Source organism: Ctenopharyngodon idella, chromosome 3 (genome assembly GCF_019924925.1).
Source record: "Ctenopharyngodon idella isolate HZGC_01 chromosome 3, HZGC01, whole genome shotgun sequence".
NCBI lineage: Eukaryota > Metazoa > Chordata > Actinopteri > Cypriniformes > Xenocyprididae > Ctenopharyngodon > Ctenopharyngodon idella.
In genome coordinates, this window is record NC_067222.1 from 17,041,678 (window position 1) to 17,063,350 (window position 21,673).

At 36.5% G+C, this 21,673-nt stretch overlaps 3 protein-coding genes across 5 annotated transcripts in view; all 3 read right to left on the bottom strand.

Moving 5' to 3' along the window:
* LOC127508193 (gastrula zinc finger protein XlCGF7.1-like) overlaps positions 1 to 18,726 on the bottom strand; it is a 186,020-nt gene extending 167,294 nt beyond the window's left edge. Inside the window, exon 1 of the mRNA XM_051885947.1 lies at positions 18,613 to 18,726. Within this exon, the coding sequence (XP_051741907.1) occupies positions 18,613 to 18,670 (58 nt within the window). The 5' untranslated portion in view covers positions 18,671 to 18,726. The remainder of the gene's footprint in view (positions 1 to 18,612) is intronic.
* The window catches only part of LOC127508114 (obscurin-like), a 536,232-nt gene that overhangs the window by 179,657 nt on the left and 334,902 nt on the right, over positions 1 to 21,673 (bottom strand). The gene's annotated exons all lie outside the window — the stretch shown is intronic.
* LOC127510134 (zinc finger protein 235-like) lies at positions 9,573 to 13,705 on the bottom strand. The gene is made up of 3 exons (XM_051889616.1): positions 13,271 to 13,705; positions 12,213 to 13,108; positions 9,573 to 9,609 (listed from the first exon to the last, which is right to left on the bottom strand). Exons 1-3 carry the CDS (start codon positions 13,703 to 13,705, stop codon positions 9,573 to 9,575), a joined length of 1,368 nt encoding a protein of 455 aa, XP_051745576.1.

A 21,673-nucleotide genomic window follows, 5' to 3' on the forward strand; every position in this document is an offset into this window, starting at 1 on the left:
CTTTTCATACTCTCTCCCAGGGATAGCAGGATTCTAGACGTCTGCAGTCATCTTACTATTTATTCAATTTTTATGAAACCAATCTGAGCCAATACACAAGTAAATCAAAGTCAAAAGTGTGTCCACTATTCAAAACATCATAATTCTCACAGAGTGCTCCACAGGTGCATATTCCTATTATTTATACTTTTAACAACTTCAGCATTCATTTATTTATTTCAAAATGAATCTATCAGTCATATTCAACTCGTTCAACATTTCTTTCTTAATCAGAATTAAGTCTTATTAAAACAAAGAGCAAGTTGTAGTGCTACAGCATCTCAGGGCATTTCCCCTTCCCGAACATGGTGAAGCTGCTATATCACTACCTACCCAAATTCGCAGGCGAGTGTCAGGTCTCTAGCATCTATACACAGGATCATCAACACTAACTCAAAATGTTACTGTCTCACCCTGAGCACAGGTCTTTAGTTGTCCAACACTATCACTGCCTCGACTTGTATTCATATGAGCGTAGAATCTTTAGCACTTCTAACTCCAGCATACATGACAGGTTGCTCTTTGCAGGAACAAAGTTTTACTAGCAGCTTGCTGGGAGCACTCAATCACAACATCTAAAATACTCAACACTTTGGTTAAATCAACCATAATCACTCACTGCCCTTAACAGCCAAAAGTAAACATCATTTAAATGTGATCACCAGTGTTCTCCTAAAATGTTCTTAACAGAATCCAAAATGCAATTTCACTTTTTAATTAATTTAGAAGCATTTGTAAGGAAAGTATGGAGTCTGTCCTACCTTAACCTTAAGTCATTTTAGCCCGTCTGAGGGACATTCCGAGGACTCCTGAAGCTGGCTCGCCAAATTGTCGTAGATTTTCCCCTATGCACCTGACTTAAGTTTACCTGGGTCGTCTCCTAATCGACGCGCCTAAACGTCCCCGAATTGACGCTTAATAATAATTTATACTCTAGCGCGTCTCCTAATCGACGTCGGCTGAGTGTTCCCCTGAGTGTTTCTGCGCAGCAATAACCAGACAGACTCCAGACTATGCCGTAGAATATGCTTTAATCACGGCCGGAGGACCTCGTATCAATCAAAGAGAATCCCACCAGCAAGAAGAAAACAACAGTTTATATAGGATAGGAGCATGGCAAAGCATTCTACAATAGGACTGCTTCTTATGTCAAACCCTCATGTTTCTAGGTAAAGCAAGATCTGCCCAAATCATGTGCTTATTAGTTTGTTGGTTACTCAGTATCATGGGGCTATTACATTTTGATGGTTGTCTAGCTGTTCCTAAGTGTCATTTCCACTTTTGTTATATTCAGATATGATTCAGACACACTGACTTTGGTGACATTTAGGTTCCAAAAGCATATAAATGTTATTCCTGCAATGAAAAAAGAAATGTTAGTTATGATCGATTAAAATCATCACATCAGTTTTGATGGCTAGCTAGTAGGTAACCTATATTGTCAAAACAACTCTTAAGTACAAGCAATATGGATTGTGAAAAGCGCTATATAAATGAAGTATTCTTGGAGGATAAAGCAGACTGTGTAAAACACGAAAGACAACATGTGACTTTTCGAGTAAATCAGCAAGATCGATCTTTCTTCCGATTATTAACTGTGCTGTGTGATTAAAATCCTGGTTTTTATTACAATATGTGTCAGTCCGTAAAACTGCAGGCGTTTCCTCCGAGGAGGCAAAGGAGGCAGTGCCTCCTCAAAAAAATTAGGGTGAGAAAATAATCCATATTACAAAAAATAAAACAAAGCAGATATTACAAAATGTGACAATAGAAAGTGTACAAGACACAGAATACATCAATGATACCAGCTGAAAATCGATATTCTATGGCAATGAGACTTTTAAATGAACTTTTAAAAATAAATAAATTAAAAATTAATGAATGTTTATTGATATTGTTATAGTGTCCAATTTTAAGCAGGAAAAAAAAAAACACCATTTTTTTTTTTTTCCCCTCATTGATATCATATCGCATACCATAGAGGATTAAATTGTTACTTCCTTTAGTTATTATTTTGAAATAAATGTAAAAATGCTTAAAACACTAACTTGATGACACTGACTAGGTTTTAATAAATAGAACATTAATTACATTAACAATGTAAAAATACAAAATAGAATTGTATTTGTTTTGTTTTTCTTTTTTGATGTAAAGTAATGTTCATTTAACGAGGAAAATGTGACAACGTTAAAATTTACAGACATGAATTTACATTTGATTTATAAAAAAATAAATAAACTGAGGTCATTGTTTGCCTGCTCATTTCAGAACACCACTGCACGCTCATCCAGGATCCATCTCTCTCTCTCTCCATTTAGTAGACAGTAGTGTAGGTATTTATTTATTTACCGCTTCACTCATATCTACTGTAATGTGTAGAACGCCTCGCGAAGTGTCTCCTCGAGCGCTACTGCGCATGTGCAGTTCTAAAGAACTTGATCGCAGTTGCTTGATTTTTGCCTAAGCTCAAACGAGTGTGATTTAGGATCCGCTTAACTTGAGCCATGTATGTGATATATCTTTTTAATGAGTTGAACATTCATCATTAATTTTACAGGATTTTGTGTTTAGCAGTTTAATAAATTATTATTTTTTTTTATATATATATATATATATATATATATATATTGTCAATCAATACGTTTAATGCTGTGCAGAAAGTTGTGTTTGTTTGTAGCTAACCAGCCATTGCTGAAGTGACCACTGAACTGAAAACTCTGTTTTTTACTCTGTTATTATTGGGTAGATTCATTTATTTTTTGGAAACAAATCCATTTTTGAACATTCAAACATTTTATCATCTAAAGCGACTTCCAATAAAGAGATATAAGCAATTCATCACTGAGCCAACAATGTTCAAAATATACAGAGGAAAATTTATTAGAAAGCTAAAGAGGAAACAAGCGAGAGCAGAGGAGAAGTGCAGAGAAGAAAAATACGTATTTTTTTTAAATGAAGGATATCCTGGTGACTGAATGAGGCCTGATGCTGTTGAGATCTAGAATGACAAGTAATAATCCACTGTTTCCCAGTCTGTGAGAGGATCACAAACTGAAGTTTAAGGCCTTTTTGTTGTTGTTGTTGTTGAAAACACTATCATCAATCAAGCAATTCATTTATTTGTTCTGTGCTTTAACATAGTCATTTTTTCAGCAGTGGATCATGTACAACATCAGTGTGTCGTGTGGAGAGATTCAGACAGCAGTGGGGTTTGTGTACGTGATTCTGTCTTCTGTCTTCAGTCAGACACTCAATGGAGACTGTGAGCAGAGCTGGTATTCAGAGGTGACCATTACACACACACACACACACGCCCACACACACGCCCACACACACACACACACACACACACACACACAGTACACAATACACAATACTTCATCCTCCTGTGTTTGATTTGTTCAGGACGGGTGTCTGATCGCAGATCCAGAGTATCCACACAAACTGAGTGAACCGGCGACATCTGTATCATCTGATCATCTCATCACTTCTCGCTGTGTGAATCTGAATCATGAGATCATCTGTGATTCTAAAAGAGTAAATCAACTCAATCTCTCTCATCATTCATCTGTTTCCATATTTAATCCTTCATGAACTCTATAAAAGCTGCTCTAACGCTTCTTTCTTTCATTTCAGTTGAAAATGGAGACCATGTTCAGAGGTGAGAGAGACACTTCAGTAAAACACATCAATCTGTCCTGATTCAGATCAAACTCTGTGTTGAAGTGAATCTGTCCTGATTCAGATCAAACTCTGTGTTGAAGTGAATCTGTCCTGATTCAGATCAAACTCTGTGTTGAAGTGAATCTGTCCTGATTCAGATCAAACTCTGTTGACGTGAATCTTCTGTAAGTGAATCTTGATGATTGTGAATGTGTTTTTCAGTGAGGAATGAAACTGCAGCGACTCCAAACTCAGGTGAGTTTCAGCTGATAAACGTGTGTCTAATTCACTAATAAAACACTGATTCAGATCTGATTCAGACTCAATCCAGTTTGAGTGTGAACAGGCCTTTGTTTTCTGTCATATTGTCTGATATTTGTGATCATTGTGTGTTTTAAAGATGTTCTGGATGAAGTGACTCCGTCTCTCCAGCTCTCAGGTAAAACATCAAGAGCTTTAAACTCTAATATTGATTAATCATTGTTATCATGACATCATATCATTGTTATTGTGATCATCTGATTTCACTGGTTTATGTATTCATGATTTTATTGTCAATGGCTTGTATAGATCACTTGTTGTGGCTTTCTGTTCTCGTCATCATCTTTCTTCTGGCATTTCTCTGTTTCATGCTGCGTAAAAGGATCTTCAGGTGAGTCCAGACTGATCTTTCCTAACATCGTACTTCAGTCTTTACATCTGACACTAGTTCACAAGAGCTCAGGTCATCATCAATCACATTTTCATTCATTTTATCAGCTTTAACATTTTTTATAAATCTGCTGCATTGGTAAACAGCTTTCTAGAGTATGAATTTATATATGTGACCCGTGCTGGCAAAATGAGTCGTAATGAGCAAATTTTCAAAAATTAGTTATTGTTTATATCAAAAAACCTTCAAAATGTTGTTTGATTTGTTGGAATCAGACAGACAAAAATGACTGAGCTACACCTCTTTGAAGTCGATACATACAGCAAAGTCAATTTTGAGAAAAATCGAGTTTAAGTTTTCTGAAGGTTCCAAAACAAAATCACCTAGAAACCAAAGTATGCAATAATAAATCAGTCTGTTGTTTTCAGAAGGAAACGCGGTTCATCTGTCAACGTGACGATGATCCAGAACAGGTGAGTGAATCAAACTGAGAGGAAGACTTGAACTGAGTATCATTTTAGAGGTGAGACAGATGGATGAAGTAATCTTACCTGAATCTGAATCTGTTTCACGCAGGGATCTGGTGAAGGTCGTATCTGATGATCCTCGTTCACAGCAGGAATCTGAAACGATTCAGTGTCCAGATGATGGACACATCTGATGCTTTGAATCAACATCACGGCTCATTTTTAATATGCACTCGCCTTACAGCGCCTTGTTTGTCCTTCATAACGAGGCACAAAGTTGACTTCCAGACCCTTCACCGCCTCTGTTCCAGTCTGTTGAAATGAGCTGCTGACCTCCATTCGATCTGCTGAGACTCTTATAACCCTTCAAGAAGCAGCTGGAGGAACTGTTTTTGCATGCACTTAATTAACCCACAACCTTACACCAAGGCACTTTACTAAAAACATTCTCTTCTTCTCTGTAGGGGTGTAACGGTATAAACATTTTCGGTTCGGCGCGCATGTGTACTGAACAAATGCAGCTTTTTAACCCATAATCACAATCATCGTCTGAAAAGAAACAATGTATCAGCTTCAAAACTCCAAGCCCATTTTATCACTAAATTCAGTCAATAAATGTGTTTTTGTGTCTCTTTAATGTGTGCTGACAGATCGCTGTGGAACCGATCATCTTTTCCTCTTTACTACTAGTTACAGCAACAAATAAACATGAATGAACATCAGAAGATACAGAACAACTTAATGAAATTAATCATGTCTCATGCAATTAGTGTTTCAATAAATGCCAATAAAACAGCTGGAGAACAATAATGTCACATTTACTTTAGAAAAGACATTCAGTAACTCTAGAGAGGAGCATTTTGATAAATATCCACACTATATCACATATTCATTATATTTCTAACTAACCTGTTGATTATGTCATTATTTAAAGGGTTGGTTCACCCAAAAATAAAAATTCTGTCATTAATTACTCACCCTCAATCTGAGAGGTATATGACTCGTCCATAGACAGCAATATAATCAACACTTTCAAGGTCCAGAAAGGTACTAAAGACATCGTTAAAACAGTCATGTGACTGCAGTGGTTCAACCTTAATGTTATGAAGAGACAAGAATACGTTTTGTGCGCTAAAACAAAACAAAAATAATGACTTAGTAATGACTCTTCTGTGTCATTCTGCTATGCTGTTTATGTTCAGCGCTTCCAGGTTCCCAACTAAGTGTTTTTGAAAATCTACTTACTCCACCTTTAATTACAAACTCTCCTAAATGTCAAACACAAATGAACATCTTTCCCTTTTCTCAGAAATGCATAATATATAACACTTAACTTCAACATTTACTCTCCTAAAACAGCAGTACGCAGTGCATGCTGGGAACTAACGCAAAAAGTGTTTAAGCAAACTTTAAATTCACTTTTGCGAAATAGTGGATTGAATGTAGTGCAGATGACAAAGTGAAAATCATCAAGGATCATGATGTTTCTTTCTCAGGTCTTCTGCTCTAAAGCCTAGTCATCTGTCTTTCTAGGGAACCATGATGAGCTGTCCTCCTCCTCCATAACACCAGCGTTTGATGTTTCTCACACTTTATGAACCTGGGGGCATATTACAGAAAGTTCTTATCTTAGCTATGGATAGGAAACAGGTATTACAGAAGCAACCTAACTCGACAAAAAGTCATAAAGGCTGTCTTAACTTTAGGACAACCCCACTGGTGTCCTAACTTCAAATCTTTTTGAAATCCAATGGTAAAAATCACAGTACAAAAGCCTTTTTGAGAATGGCGTTACATTAATTAATGGTGGAGAGACTTTTGGAGGACCCAAAGGATGTGCTGCACTTTGATGATAAAATATTTCCTTATCTTTGTGAGTGAGTGAAGGTGAAAACGTGCTGAATAAAACGTTACCTTTTCAACGTAACTTTCAATCTCTGCCGTACTGAAATTAGAAGTGCGCCGTTGTTTCTCCATTTTGATTTTAGGCTTCCTAACTACAGATGAGATTTTGTAAGATAGGATAAGAATCCTAAATCAAGTTAAGATTTACTTCTGTAATACGAATTTGTGAAAAATCATAAATTAACTTATCATATCTTAAGTTAAGACCTAAGATAGAAATTTTCTGTAATACACCCCCAGATTCTGTTATCACAGCTGACTGTGTCCAACTAATGTCAATATTTCACAAATGTTCAGTTCAAGATAACACAAACCTGTTAACGTATTAATTTTAGACAGAAATAATGAGCTCATTAAGGCAATTATTACGTTGATTTATAGTTGGTGTCATCTGAAGTCATTCTTTTTTGTCTTTATCCGATCATGCCGGAGTTAGAAACATCCCGAGATTAAACAGAAAAGCAGATGGGTCACTGCTCTGAGCTGTTATGCCTCAGAAACTGCAAGAGGAAACTCAGAAGCTCATATGAATGCTTCAGGAAGTGTAAGGAAAGCTCAGATCACCATATCTCCTGTTGAGACTCCTCTACTAACCTCCAGTATATTTTCTGCCATTCAGTTTGAGTGACCTCTTTATGCTCCTGTTTGTTCACTTTCTCATCTAACTTCTGAATCTCCTGAATGTGTTTCTCTGTTTCATCAAACATGTCATTGGTGAAGTGTGTCCTTCCATTCTCTTCCACCATCTACTCTATTTTACTGATCAGTCTGTATTCTCAAAGCTTCTAAGAATCATCTCAGAAAGCCCCTAATTTACCTTAAAATCTCTTATGCTACGTAGGAGTCTTTCTTAGCTTAAGAGCAGGACCAATCTGAGAACAACTCTGAGTGAAGAAAAGACAAAAACTTTCATCCTAGTGAGGAGGCAATTGTGAGGAAATGCCCACAAATTCCTGTGAATTTTCTTAGAACTTTATCACTATCAGCAATTCTTAGTAAACCGACACTGTTTCGTCTGAGAGCTGACGGAGGAGTCAAGCACGTTTCTGCCGACGATGGCGTTTCCAGAGGCACTTTTCCCAGATCCAGTTTTTCCCAGCAGAACCAGTCTAAGGTCTTTCATCTCAGGAATCTGATGCTCATGTGAAACTTCATCTGTTGAACTTTCTCCTGAAACTACAACACAACAATCTGATTAAATACAACATTCTCCAACAGCTCTTCTCTTTTAACATCAGTGATATTTACAGATCAGAAGTTATTTTATAATGTTTCCTGAGGTGCACTTATAATCTTAGTATGATTTTTACATCACACATGGTCATAATTTAGAAATAAAAGACTGATTTTAGCCTCTGATTTGAACTCTTTCAAATACTTTTGATTCTCCATTTCATGACCTCTTATAACTAATAAGAGCCCAACAGATATTAGTGCCTGACATTTAATGAACCCATTTTCTGTCAGAGACACATCAGTGCTCTTCAATATCTAAGACCAATTTTGTTACTCATTACAGTAGCTCTAATTCAGACTATTGTTGTCTTTATTAAGAATGTGCTGCTCTGAAAGCAGAAGGTATTATAACTAAAGAACGTGTTTCGCTCAAGTCACTTGTAATTAATTATCATAATTACAATATGGCATGAAAGCATGTATATCACATAAGTTTTATGATTTCTATGAGTCTCTGTTGAGCCATAACTTGTTTATTGTCTAAAATATTATTTGTATGTTATTGTATTTGTTTGTTTCTCACTTGTGGACTTTCAGCTCGAGGGCGCCCTCTGTGTGAATGAAACAGACATTACATGTGAACTCATTAATGCTCTCAACACTATTTTGGGTAAACATAGGAAAAATAATACTTTACTCTCTAAAGAAATTTGAAGTAAGCAAATCCATAAGTATTTCTTAAGGGAATCTTTTTATTCTCCCAGTGGATGCATACGATTTCCTGACAGAAGTAAAGAAGTTACAGTCACAGAGTTTTTTTCATAATAGTTTAATACTTTATAATAAAACTTTAATGATTTATTGGAAAATTAAGCAGTATTTCCAAGTAACGGGTTATGTCGGGAAAACATGGTGGTGTACAAAAACATTAACAGGACAGACTGGGCCGAAACATACACTGTTTGAACCACAAACTACATCTAGTGGTTGTTCATGCATTGTCGGCCGAAAGTGAAATTCAAGACTTTTTCAGAGTTTGGGATCTACTTTACAATTTCATCAGAAATCCCACGATAGCGGTTCATTACAAACGCTAGAAGCTTTTCTGTATCTGTAGATATGGATTTCGTTGTGCACTATATAGCAATTGTTTCCATTACATGTTTTTTGGTATAAGTAACTTAGTGTTTATAAATAACTTTGTCACCTGCCAAGTTTTAATTTTTCTGTCGGTTTGCGTTTGCCCACCCTTAGTATTGGAATGCCCACCCTATCAGTACTGGCCTGGCGCCGGGCCTGTGTTGAAGCTAGATCTATCTCGGTCAAAAAGCGATGCTTAAATGAGAACACTAGTGTGCTGTTTATGAAGGCTACATCTTTAACACAGAGCATATCTGCAGACTCTGTTGATTTTCTCCTTGATTCTTTTAACTCAAAAGTCAAGAATGTTATTGATGACATTGCTCCTGTGAAAGTCAGGAAGAAGAGTGGCAGACGAAAAGAAGACGCCAGAAAAGACACACAAGTAGCGCTGTGCCTGATGAAAACAATACAGAAATGAGTCTGTCGCTTGATCAACCCGAGAACAAACAAAGACTCGACGCTGAAAATGAATGAGAGAAGGGAAGGCGAGCGGTTGTCGTTTAAAGTTTATAGTAATTGTTCTGACTTCATGGCACCTCATGGTGTGAATGAACATCAAACTGACTAGAACAAATGAGTTGTTGACAACATGAGTAATGAGTTTAATCAATCATTATATGAAGCAAATACAAAAAGTAAAAGTGACACCAAACAAGACTTATGAGAGCCAAAGAATATCAAGAGAAGAAGAGAAGCAAAGTGTCCAAAGATACATGAAAGAATATCTTGCATTTGCATGGAAGAGTAGAAGTGGAAGAGAAACTAGATGTTCTCATGAAAAACAATGAAGAACGAGTTAAAAATTATTATCAGATTCACGTTTCTCTTAAAAGCGTTATGTCTCTTCTTCAGCTCCTGAACTGTGAGAGCACAAGAACACTGAGTTCATTTTAAAAACTCCTGCTTTCCTTCATGAAAGAGAACTGAGTGATGGAGATTCATTACAAACATTAACACAAACTCCTGAAGATGAACTTTAATGACTGTGGATGATGTTTCTTTGTCGTGTCTCTCACTGCAGCTGATCAGGACAGATTTCTATGGAAGAGATGCTTTATCGTGTCACGTTTGGTGTCACTGCTGGATCTGAAGATTACTGTGATCGTGACTGTTGTGACGACCTCTGCCGTCTGATCTTGGAATTGCAGTTTTACCCACGAGATACGTTGATTGGCAGTCAATTGGGCACACCTGTCATGATTCAGACGCTTCATTTAAGAGAGACTTTCAGCTGAGCCAAAAGAGAGGACTTTGGGTTTTTTTTGCTTGTGTTATGTTTTGTTGTTTTCTGCCTTTATACTTCAACACTATTACATTTTCAACCATACACCTCGCTTTACTAATTGATATTACTGATGAATCCAGAAACACTGTAATTTCCTTTAATTGTTTTCATTCTATGATTTAGTGTTACCTTAATTTTGTAATTAAATAAATATACTTTTGAGCCTATAATTTGGTTTACGTGTGTGAGCCAGGGGTCGTAACTCCGTAGAGTAGATAATTGATCAATCTCTGATGTGTTTCTCTCCAGTGTGAATCCTTTCATGCGTTTCAGACAGATTGAATCTCTTTGAATCAGTGTTGTTTATTTGGTGCTCTTTCAGTTCATCATCTGTAGTAAAGGACTTCCTGCTCTTAAACACACACCGCCGTGTCTTTTCTGCTGTAATATTACGAATGAATCTCCTCCTTTGTGTGAATCTTCAGGTGTTTCTTCAGGACTGATGCTCAATGTTCACCGCACTGATCACAGTTAAATGGTGTTTCTTCAGAACGAGAAGGCAGATGTGATTTCACTGATCCGCTTCTTCCCAGTGTGAATCTCATGTGAATCTTCAGCCTTGATTAACATGTGAAGCATTTTTACACTTTTGTCTTCTGTTTTTCTTTTCTTGTTAATGTCCATCAGGTCTAAAAGAAACATTAAATCATGTGAGATTTCAAGTGAAAGACAAACGTGAAATGAAAAGTGAAGCTCAAAGTCAAGATCACTGATGAGTTCAATAGTCATTTTAATCCCATCAAATCTGGTCGACAACTGCTGTGCATGATTATGATCTATTTTAATGTCATGAAAATGATTTGTGATCCGCCTCACATGCAATCTAGCTGGGACTCGTTCTTTCTGTTTACAGACGTGACGCAAACACATGCTCGAATTTGCCTCGAAAACCCACCAGTACCACCCGAATTATAAAACATTATTACAAGCTTACCGTTGTGAATCGGGCTAAGGTAAGTAGATCGTTTTGAACGCTGGCTGGTTATGTACTTGCTCAAAAATTGATTGTGGATCATTTTTAACCAAAAAAAGTTAAAGACAGCAGCTTTAAATAAAATAAATCTCTATGCTTAAAATGAAATCTAAAATCAAACCTATGCACGTCTCAAATCAAAATCTGATTCAAAATCGAGAATTGATTTTTAATTGAATCGTGACCCAAGAATCTATATGAATCGACTCATTAGATCCCTACTTAGTATCTCATAATAATGAGAAATGCTCTCATTATGAGTTTTGTTGTAATTTTCAGAAAATAAATCCCATTATAGCAAGAAACTTTCACATAATAATGGGATACTTTTATTGTAGTAAGTTACTTTCTCATAATAATGAGATACCTTCTCATAATAATAATATACAGTACATCCCATAATAATAAGATACTTTCCCATAATAATCAAATACTTTCTTGATACTTTCTCATAATGACGTACATCAGATACTTTCTCATAAAAATGAGAAACTTTCTAATGACTTCTCATAATAATGAGGTGATATTTTGTAATGAGATAGCTTCTCATAATTATGACTTAATTTCTCATAATATTTAGAAACTTTCTCATAATAGCTTAATTGCATAATAATGAGACACTTCCTAACAATAGTGACTTGAAATCTCATAGCGAGAAACGATCTCAAAGTCATATTAACGAGAGACTTCCTCGTAATGAGAATCGCAATAATGAGAAACTTATATCTCGTTATCTCATAATAATGTGTAAATCTGAAGTAGATAACAAGCAACCACCAAAATGTCCTGTTGCTCATCATGGCTGTTAGGAAACTAACTTACACAGAAGACACTTTACTGCTCATAAAGATGAAGAACTTACTGTGATTGTTTTTCATTTGAGTAAATAATGAAGATAACTGAACAAACCTCTTCCCGCATGGATCGAGGAGTTTCTCCACTGCATGGATCTTTATGTGCATCTTCAAGTGACTTTTAACAGTGAAACTCTTTCCACACTGATCACACGTGTGCGGCTTCTCTCCAGTGTGGATCCTCTCATGTGTTTTCAGATTTGTTGACCGACTGAATCTCTTATCGCAGTATGAACACTTATAAGGTTTTTCTCCGGTGTGAATCCTCTCATGTGTTTTCAGATTTGCTGGCTGACTAAATCTTTTGTCACATTGTGAACACTTGTAAAGGTTTTCTCCAGTGTGGATCCTCTCATGTGTTTTCAGATGTGTTGACCGACTGAATCTCTTGTCACAGTATGAACACTTGTAAGGTTTTTCTCCAGTGTGGATCCTCTCATGTGTTTTCAGATATGATGAATCACAGAATCTCTTGTCACAGTGTGAACACTTGTAAGGTTTTTCTCCAGTGTGAATTCTCTGGTGCAGTTTTAAATGGTTTGCTGTAGTAAACATCTTCTCACACTCAAAGCACATGTACTCTCTCACACCAGTGTGTATTTTCTGATGTTTATGTAAATATGACAGCAGTGAAAAACTCTTTCCACACACAGAACATGAATGTGGCTTCTCCTTCATATGAACTCTCAGGTGTGTCTTTAGGTTTGATGCCCCATGAAATGTTTTGCCACACTGATCACATGTGAACGGTCTCACTCCGGTGTGGATCCTCATGTGTTCTTTAAGGTGTGATGGTCGTGTGAAACTCTTTCCACACTGATCACAAGCGTACAGAAGCTTTTCTCCGGTGTGTATCCTCATGTGAAAATTAAGGTTAGTTTTTTGTGTGAAGCTCTTCCCACACTGATCACATGTGAACGGCTTCTCTCCAGTATGAACTCTCATGTGAATCTTAAGATATTTCTTGTTTGAGAATCTCTTTTCGCACTGATCACACTTGAAAAGCTTTTCTCCGGTGTGGATTCTCATGTGAAGATTTAGTTTTTTTGAAAAACTCTTTCTGTGCTGATAACATGCATATGGCTTTTCTCCAGTATGGATTCTCATGTGAACATTAAGGTGAGTTTTTTGTGTGAAATCTTTCCCACACTGATCACATGTGAATGGCTTCTCTCCCGTGTGAACTCTCATGTGAACATTAAGGCTGTGTTTGTGTGTGAAACTCTTTCCACACTGATCACACGTGTGCGGCTTCTCGCCAATGTGGATTCTCATGTGAATCTCAAGACTATCTTTCCTTGTGAAGCTCTTTCCACACTGATCACATGTGAACGGCTTCTCTCCGGTATGAACTCTCATGTGAACATCAAGACTTTGTTTGGTTGATAAACTCTTTCCACATTGAGTGCAGGTTGTAGATTTCTTGGCTCTTCTTTTCTTTATAAATGTATTTTTAGTCTTTGAGCGACTCAAAGGTTTTTCTCCAGGTTTGACATGATGTTCCTCCTCCACTTCACTCAGTTCTTCACTCTCCTCGCTCTCTTCCATCAGGCCTGAAAGAAAGACAGCGAACATTATACTTTCATATGATCACTAAGAGTGAAGTGAGTGAAGGGAAGAATGGGTAAAGGGACTGAAGTGGGGGAGAAGAAACATATGTGAAGGAAGGACAGGAGGGAAAAGGCTTTCCCGCATCTTCACTCTGTGGGCTGGGAAAACAGATGCCTGTGTGTGTTTGTATTGATCGTATCTCAGGAGATCAAAGTATCTGAGGTTATTTCACTTGGGCATATATTATCAAAATAAACGAAGATTAGAATGGTCAGTTGAAGTACTTATGAACTGGGAATAAATACAAACTGAACATGCACAAAACTACACTTGTAAATATTTATTCGTATTGATTTATTCTTATCAAAAAAGTGAATGACACTTGACACCTGTGCAGGGGTTCATGTTATTTGAATCAGAATACGAAGCAGTCACATGGTTGTGTGTGAAAACAAAGCTTCGGGCATCATAGATCACGTGGTTATGGCAAAACAAATCAAGCTCCGGTACAGTGCTTCACTGTGAGTTGTTTCGTTTTTTTGATACAAGCTTCGAAGCTTCAGTGTCAAATGTCACATCACCACTTTTTCTATGACTCGAGTCCATCAAACAACTGTGGTAAGTCGGATCACTCTACAAACACGGTGAGTCATGTCATCCTCTCCTTTTGTTGTTACTTGCACTGCCTGTCACATGCATAGTATAGCTCTCTCTGTCAGCAGTGAGATTTACACATGTGATAAATGCAGGGAGGTAGTCAGGCTGACAGAGAGAATCTCAGAATTAGAGACACGCATCCAAACTTTAATTGAGGATAGGAAGAATGCAAGGGCTTTAGATAATGTTTTGGATGCAACTAGCTTAGTGAACTCTGTACATTGTTTGGTTCTGGCTGTAGAGCCCGTGCAGCAGGGCAATTGGCTAACGGTGAGGCGGCCTAGCCGTGGAAAACACCACTCTTCCGTTCCAATAAGAACATCAAACAGGTTCTCCCCACTCAGTGATACACCCACTGAGAATCCTGCTGAAAGTGCCCTAGTTATTGGCGATTCTATTACACAGAACGTGAAAATAGAGACACAGGCCACCATAGTCACATGTTTGCTGGGAGCCAGAGCACCTGACATCAAAGCAAATTAAAAAGTGCTGGCTAATGCTAATTATAAATACTCTAATATTATTATTCACGTCGGCACAAATGATGTTCGACTTCGCCAGTCAGAGATCACTAAAATTAACATTAAAGAGGTGTGTGAACTCACAAGTACAATGTCAGAAACAGTAATTTGCTCTGGACCACTTCCTGTTTGTTGGAGTGATGAGATAGTTAGCAGATTATCATCACTCAATGGCAGGCTGTCTAAGTGGTGTCCGCAGAATAATATAGGTTTCATAGACAATTGGAAAAGTTTTTGGGGCAGACCTGACCTGTTGAAAAGAGATGGTTCCCAGGTCAGGAAGCAGACAGACTGGCTAAACCGACCGTCTGCTAGCTGTCTCACGTCACAAAAGTCAGATAAATCTCAACACATAGAAACTCTTTCACCTAGATATCATCACATAGAGACTGTGTCTGTACCCCGAATTAGTAAATGCAAAAAACTTCAAAACCCTTTTAAGGGTAAAAATTTAATTGATGTTCAACAAATAAAAAACAGAGATAATACTGATAAACAAATGATAAAGCTTGGGTTGCTGAATATTAGATCCCTTTCATCAAAAGCACTTATTGTAAATGATATTATCACAGACAATAATCTAGATGTGCTGTGTTTGACAGAAACCTGGCTAAAACCAGACTATTACATTACATTACTAAATGAGTCTAGCCCTCAAGGTTACGATTATCAACACAATCCTCGTCAGAAAGGCAAAGGGGGAGGTGTTGTTGTAATTTATAGTAATATCTTCAGTATTACTCAAAAGTCCTTCAAATATAATTCCTTCGAAGTGATGGTGCTTTATGTAACGTTATGTAAGTTGACATTTGTGCTGGCTACTGTATACAGGCCACCAGGACACCATACAGACTTTATCAAAGAATTTGCTGATTTTCTATCATAGAAAAGAGTTAGTACTGGCTGCGGATAAAGTCCTTGTTGTTGGTGATTTTAATATCCATGTAGATAATGAAAAAGACGCATTGGGATTGGCATTTACAGACATTCTAAACTCGATTGGAGTTAGACAACACGTGTCAGGACCCACTCATTGTCGTAATCATACTTTAGATCTAATATTGTCACATGGAATCGATATTGATGCCACTGAAATTCTGCAGCAGAGTGACGACATCTCAGATCATTATCTAGTCTCGTGTATACTACATTTAGCCAAGGCTGCAAAACCACCACCCAGCCATAAATATGGTAGAACTATCACTTCTAACACTATAGATTGCTTTATAAATAATCTTCCTGATCAGTTTCATCGCCTTAGCATACCAGACAGCTTAGAAGACCTCGATGTTGCAACAGAAACTATTGACTCTCTCTTTTCCAGCACATTAGACACAGTTGCTCCTCTGCGCTTAAAGAAGATTAAGGAAACTAATCCAACGCCATGGTACAATGAGCACACTCGGGCCCTAAAGGGAGCTGCCAGAAAAATGGAGCGCAGCTGGAAGAAAACAAAACTAGAAGTTTTTCGCGGACAGTGCATTCTAGTGTCATCACAACTATGTTCCTTTTTAGAAATAAATGGTATCTGTGAGGATTTCCAGTCAGGATTTAGACTGTACCATAGTACTGAGACTGCTCTCATTAGAGTTACTAATGATTTGCTCTTATCATCAGATCGTGGTTGTATCTCTCTATTAGTGTTACTAGATCTCAGTGCTGCTTTTGACACTATCGACCACAATATTCTTTTTGAATAGTCTTGAAATCTTTTGTAGTAGTAAACAAAGAGATGTCACATCGATCACAAGTTCAATATGGAGTACCGCAAAACTTCTTCATGTAATAACCTAGAATACTGTCTAACACTTGATGGCTGCTCTGTTAAGTCTTCGTCGTCTCTTAGGAACCTGGGTGTGCTCTTTGATACCAATCTTTCATTTGAAAGCCACGTTTCTAGCATCTGTAAAACCGCATTCTTCCATCTTAAAAATATATCTAAACTACGACATATGCTCTCAATGAAAAATGCAGAACAGTTAGTTCATGCGTTCATGACCTCAAGGCTAGATTACTGTAATGCTCTACTGGGTGGTTGTTCTGCTCGCCTGATAAATAAACTACAGCTCGTACAAAATGCAGTAGCTAGAGTTCTTACTAGAACCAGGAAGTATGACCATATTAGCCCGGTTCTGTCAACACTGCATTGGCTTCCTGTTAAACAACGTATAGATTTTAAAATCTTGCTACTCATTTATAAAGCACTAAATGGTTTAGCTCCCCAGTATCCGAGCGAGCTCTTAACACATTATAGTCCTTCACGTCTATTGCGATCTCAGAATTCAGGCCAGCTGATAATACCTAGAATATTAAAATCAACCGCAGGTGGTAGATCCTTCTCCTATTTGGCACCTAAACTCTGGAACAATCTTCCTAGCATTGTTCGGGAAGCAGACACACTCTGTCAGTTTAAATCTAGACTAAAAACACATCTCTTTACCCTGGCATACACATAACACATTATCAATTTATATTTTCAAATCCGTTAAAGGATTGTTAGGCTGCATAAATTAGGTCAGCCGGAACCAGGAACACTTCCTATAACACCAGATGTACTCGTTACATCAGAAGAAGAATGGCATCTACGCTAATATTTGTCTCTCTGTTTATCCTGAGGTTTACCGTGGTCAGCCAGATCCGGGCCGTATCCAGATCAGATGGAGGAACCTGTGATCACATTCATCAACCCTGTTACCAAAGTTACTGTAAGAAGAATAATATCTATAACTATGAATAACTTCTACAATTTATGAGGAAAGTTCATTTACTTAATACTAGGGATGCTCCAATCGATCGACCTTATATCAGTATTGACCAATAATCACATTCTATGACTCAAACGGGAGTCACTAAATTTGGCCGATCTCATGAACTGATCTTGATTTGATGACGACAAACTTTAGCACTGCCCTTCACCAGAAAAACTCACCATTTGCCATGTATGTGTTCTGAACAACATGGAGGAACAGTGGCTAAAGAATACAGCGAACCTGATTCAATGCTCCTGTCATCTTGTCTGCTCTCTGTGTCTGAGGCGGGACTATAATATAATACAGTCCAGGACATCAGCTGATATTTTTGTCATTGTATCCTTTAAAGATTTAAAGGGATTTAAGGGGATTGGTGTCAGTGCTGGTCAATGCATTGAAAGGATAAATTAACTTCATTTCAACATGTTGTTTCATTCATGAATAAATCAGTGTTTTAAGCGTATTATTTGAATGGATGATTTAATGATGGCATACTCATAAAGACGGTCTAAATGACAGCATGTCAACTTATGGGTTGAAATTGTGTTCAGTTTGACATTTAAGTCTTGTCGACTCTTTAATAAGCCAAAGTATCCTAATATGGCTAGTGTTCTGTGACAGCTCTGTTTTTAAACACCTATTAAAATGTTCATTGTAAAATGAGTATTTGTTATTTATTTGATTCTCAATTAAAACAACAACATACAATATTACTGTAAATAATATAACCAAGCCAAGATCTGTGGTATTACTTTATCTGAAAAAAGGTTAACAGATCACTTATATAAAGCTTGAATGATCAGGATTGGTATCGGCTGCCCTGCAAAAATCCTGACCAGATGATTTACTGAACATTTGTTAAAAGTTCAGTTACTATTTCATAGTTTAACTGTGTATCTAAATGTGCAGAAGTGCTTGAATCTCTCTAACATGAATGTTGTTCAGCATCATGAATGAATGAAGAATAAACACCAACCTCTTTGTTCTTCAGTATCTTCAGTGTGTTTCATTCTGCAGGGTTCTGGATCACTCATGTTCTCACTGTCCTCTTTAATAAACTCAGTCTTTGCAGATTTCAGCTCTTCCTGATGCTCTGTTGCTCATCTGATGGGAATATTCCAGCATTTATTGGAGAACTGCTGTGGGAGGGGAGCTTCATTGATAGTGAATTGCTGTGGGCAGAGCTTCATTAAGTGAACTGCAGATTGGTTGGAGGAGCTGATCAGCCAGAATCAAAAATATATCAGTTACTGTGTTTGTTTTTATAGGGTTAATGTCCAGAAATCAAATTTTAGTGTCTGCATCAAATTAAACATACAAAAGCGATTTTACATTAAAAAAAATAAAAAAAAAACATTAAATGCAAGTGTCTATTTGTCAAAATATAGGTGAAATAATGTTCCATCATCATTCAGTGTAACAGATATATTTAATGTAAAAATGAAACAACAGTTATTTTGACCAGTACTTAATAAAATATATAAAAGAATGAGAGATCATACTAAATTTCATTATATTTTAAATGATTAAAAACATCTTGCTGACAAATGGGTGAAATCTAGTGGTTTGAAGGAAAGTGGCAAACTATAAAGATTTAAAATGACAATTAAAGAGTATTTTGGGCTGCACTGTGATCCTTAAATACAGTGTTTGTATGTTATCAAATTATTCTTGTTCTAAATACTGACAAGTTTTTTTTTTTTTTTTTGCTATATTAACTTTTTGTTTCTAATTCTAACATTCTGTTTCTTCATTAAAATAATGACAGATATCTAGAAAAGTAGTAAAGAACTGTAAGAAAAAAAACTGTTGAAAGCATAAAGAGAGAAATAAATGTACATATTTGTAGTCATCAAATCCCCTCAGTCTGTTGACAGCAATGAAATGAGCTTTAAGTGTCAATTTACAGCAGATCTGAAGACATCAGCATAATAAATGAGGTGAAAACAGGAACTATTGACATGAAATAAAGAGTGTTTTCAGCAGTTTCTCTGTTAATATTGATGATCCTCAGACTATCAACACTCACTCAACAAGACATTCACATCATCTCACTTTATTCTGAGTGTTTGCTGTTAGAAACTGATCATCTGAGTCAGGATATATGAGAAAAGACTGTAAAACTGATCTAATTAAAGACAATACTGATGTTTCTCAACATGACATGAATAAAAAAAACATCAACATACAGCTAAATAACTACAGAACCTTGCAAATATGAAGTTAGATTTTGTAGTAAATACAATCACCGCATTAATGAAACTAGATCAAAACGGACAATAAAACCTTTATAAAATAAAGAACAGCACAAAGCGAATGTCAGACTGTATTCATATATTAACGTTTACATCTTGATTTGAAATGTTTCATATGGCTCGTTACAGGCTCAATGTAAAGTATTTAGCAGTATCTGTTTCAGTGTATTTTAATAATCTAAAGTAACACAAATCTGATCAGCCAAAGATGTGAAAAGAGATAAAATGTCAAAATAAAATGGCTCTCAAAATCTGAACTCAAACTTTGACTTTTGACTCACATTCAGTAACAGTTTTCACTATAAAACATCGAAACAAACGAACACAAAAACGCTCAGGTCTGAATGAATTCAACAGGTAAGACATTTGAAGTTATTTTATGTTTCCTGTGGTGCACTTATAATGTTAGTATGATTTTTACATTGTTTTTACACTGATTTGAAAGCTCTGTTTTGAAGGGGCGTGTCTCTGTGAGACTTCAGTGTAAACGCCCACTGCTGTGATTGGCTGACAGCTTCGCATATGAAATAAGTACATGTGTAACTCTCTAACACTTTTGATTCTCCATTTCATGACCTCTTATAACTAATAAGAGCCCCACAGATATTGGTGCCTGACATTTAATGAACCCAGGGGAGTCAAACTCAATTTCTGTCCGGGACACATCAGTGTTACAGCAGTTTTGTTACTCATTACAGTAGCTCTAATTCAGACTATTGTTGTCTTTATTAAAAATGTGCTGCTCTGAAAGCAGAAGGTATTATAACTAAAGAATGTGTTTCGCTCAAGTCACTTGTAATTAATTATCATAATTACAACATGGCATGAAAGTATGTATATCACATAAGTTTTATGACTTTTATGAGTCTCTATTGAGCCATAACTTGTTTATTGTCTTAAAGATTATTTGTATGTTATTGTATTCTTTCTTCGTTTCTCACTTGTGGACTTTCAGGTCGAGGGCGCCCTCTGTGTGAATGAAACAGACATTTGCTCTCAACACACTGTTTTGGGTAAACATAGGAAAAATAATACCTTACTCTCTAAAGAAATTTGAAGTAAGCAAATCCATAAGTATTTCTGAAGGGACTTTTTATTCTCCCAGTGGATGCATAAGATTTCCTGAACTAAGTAAAGAAATTACAGTCACAGAGTTTTTTCATAATAGTTTAATACTTTATAATAAAACTTTAGACATTTTTAATGATTTATTGGAAAAGCAGAAGCAGTATTTGCAAGTAACGGGTGGATGTTGTAGCCCTGTGCCCTCCTATGTGATTTTAACAAATACAAAATTATTACTATAAAAAGGAATAAAGAATATCTATGTATTTTAATGTGATTAAATTTAATATGTGGTTTCATGCTTAATTAAACACATCATGGGATCAGTGATTTTAACCAATAAATGTTTCAATCGATTACTTTGTTGAGCTCATTAACTTAAAAACAGTCATGCTTAGAGATGGACATACGAAACAAGATAATAATAATAAAAATGAGTTTGAGCATTTTTCCGAACACATCGGATCTCGGTGGTGTTCGTGCAGACCACATCCGTCACATTTAGTCCTCCAAGGTTATAATGGCAGTGAATAGGCCCCACATATATATAAAAAAATAATGGCCCCACATTTTAAAAAAAATATGAAAAATGCATCCATCCATAGTAAAAGTACGACTCCAGAGGGTTAATAAAGGTCTTCTGAAGCGAAGCGATGCGTTTGTGTAAAACAAATATCCTTATTTAAAACTTTATAAATTCAAATAACTAGCTTCCAG

Excerpts from the sequence above, each read along its gene's own strand:
- LOC127510134 (XM_051889616.1), bottom strand. The coding sequence starts at position 13,705 with ATGGAAGAGAGCGAGGAGAGTGAAGAACTGAGTGAAGTGGAGGAGGAA. Across the intron at positions 13,109-13,270 it reads CACAAAAAACTCACCTTAAT|ATTCACATGAGAGTTCATAC; the intron begins GTTCACATGAGA and ends AAATATCTTAAG. Across the intron at positions 9,610-12,212 it reads CTCGATCCATGCGGGAAGAG|TCAGTTTGATGTTCATTCAC; the intron begins GTTTGTTCAGTT and ends CATTTGTTCTAG.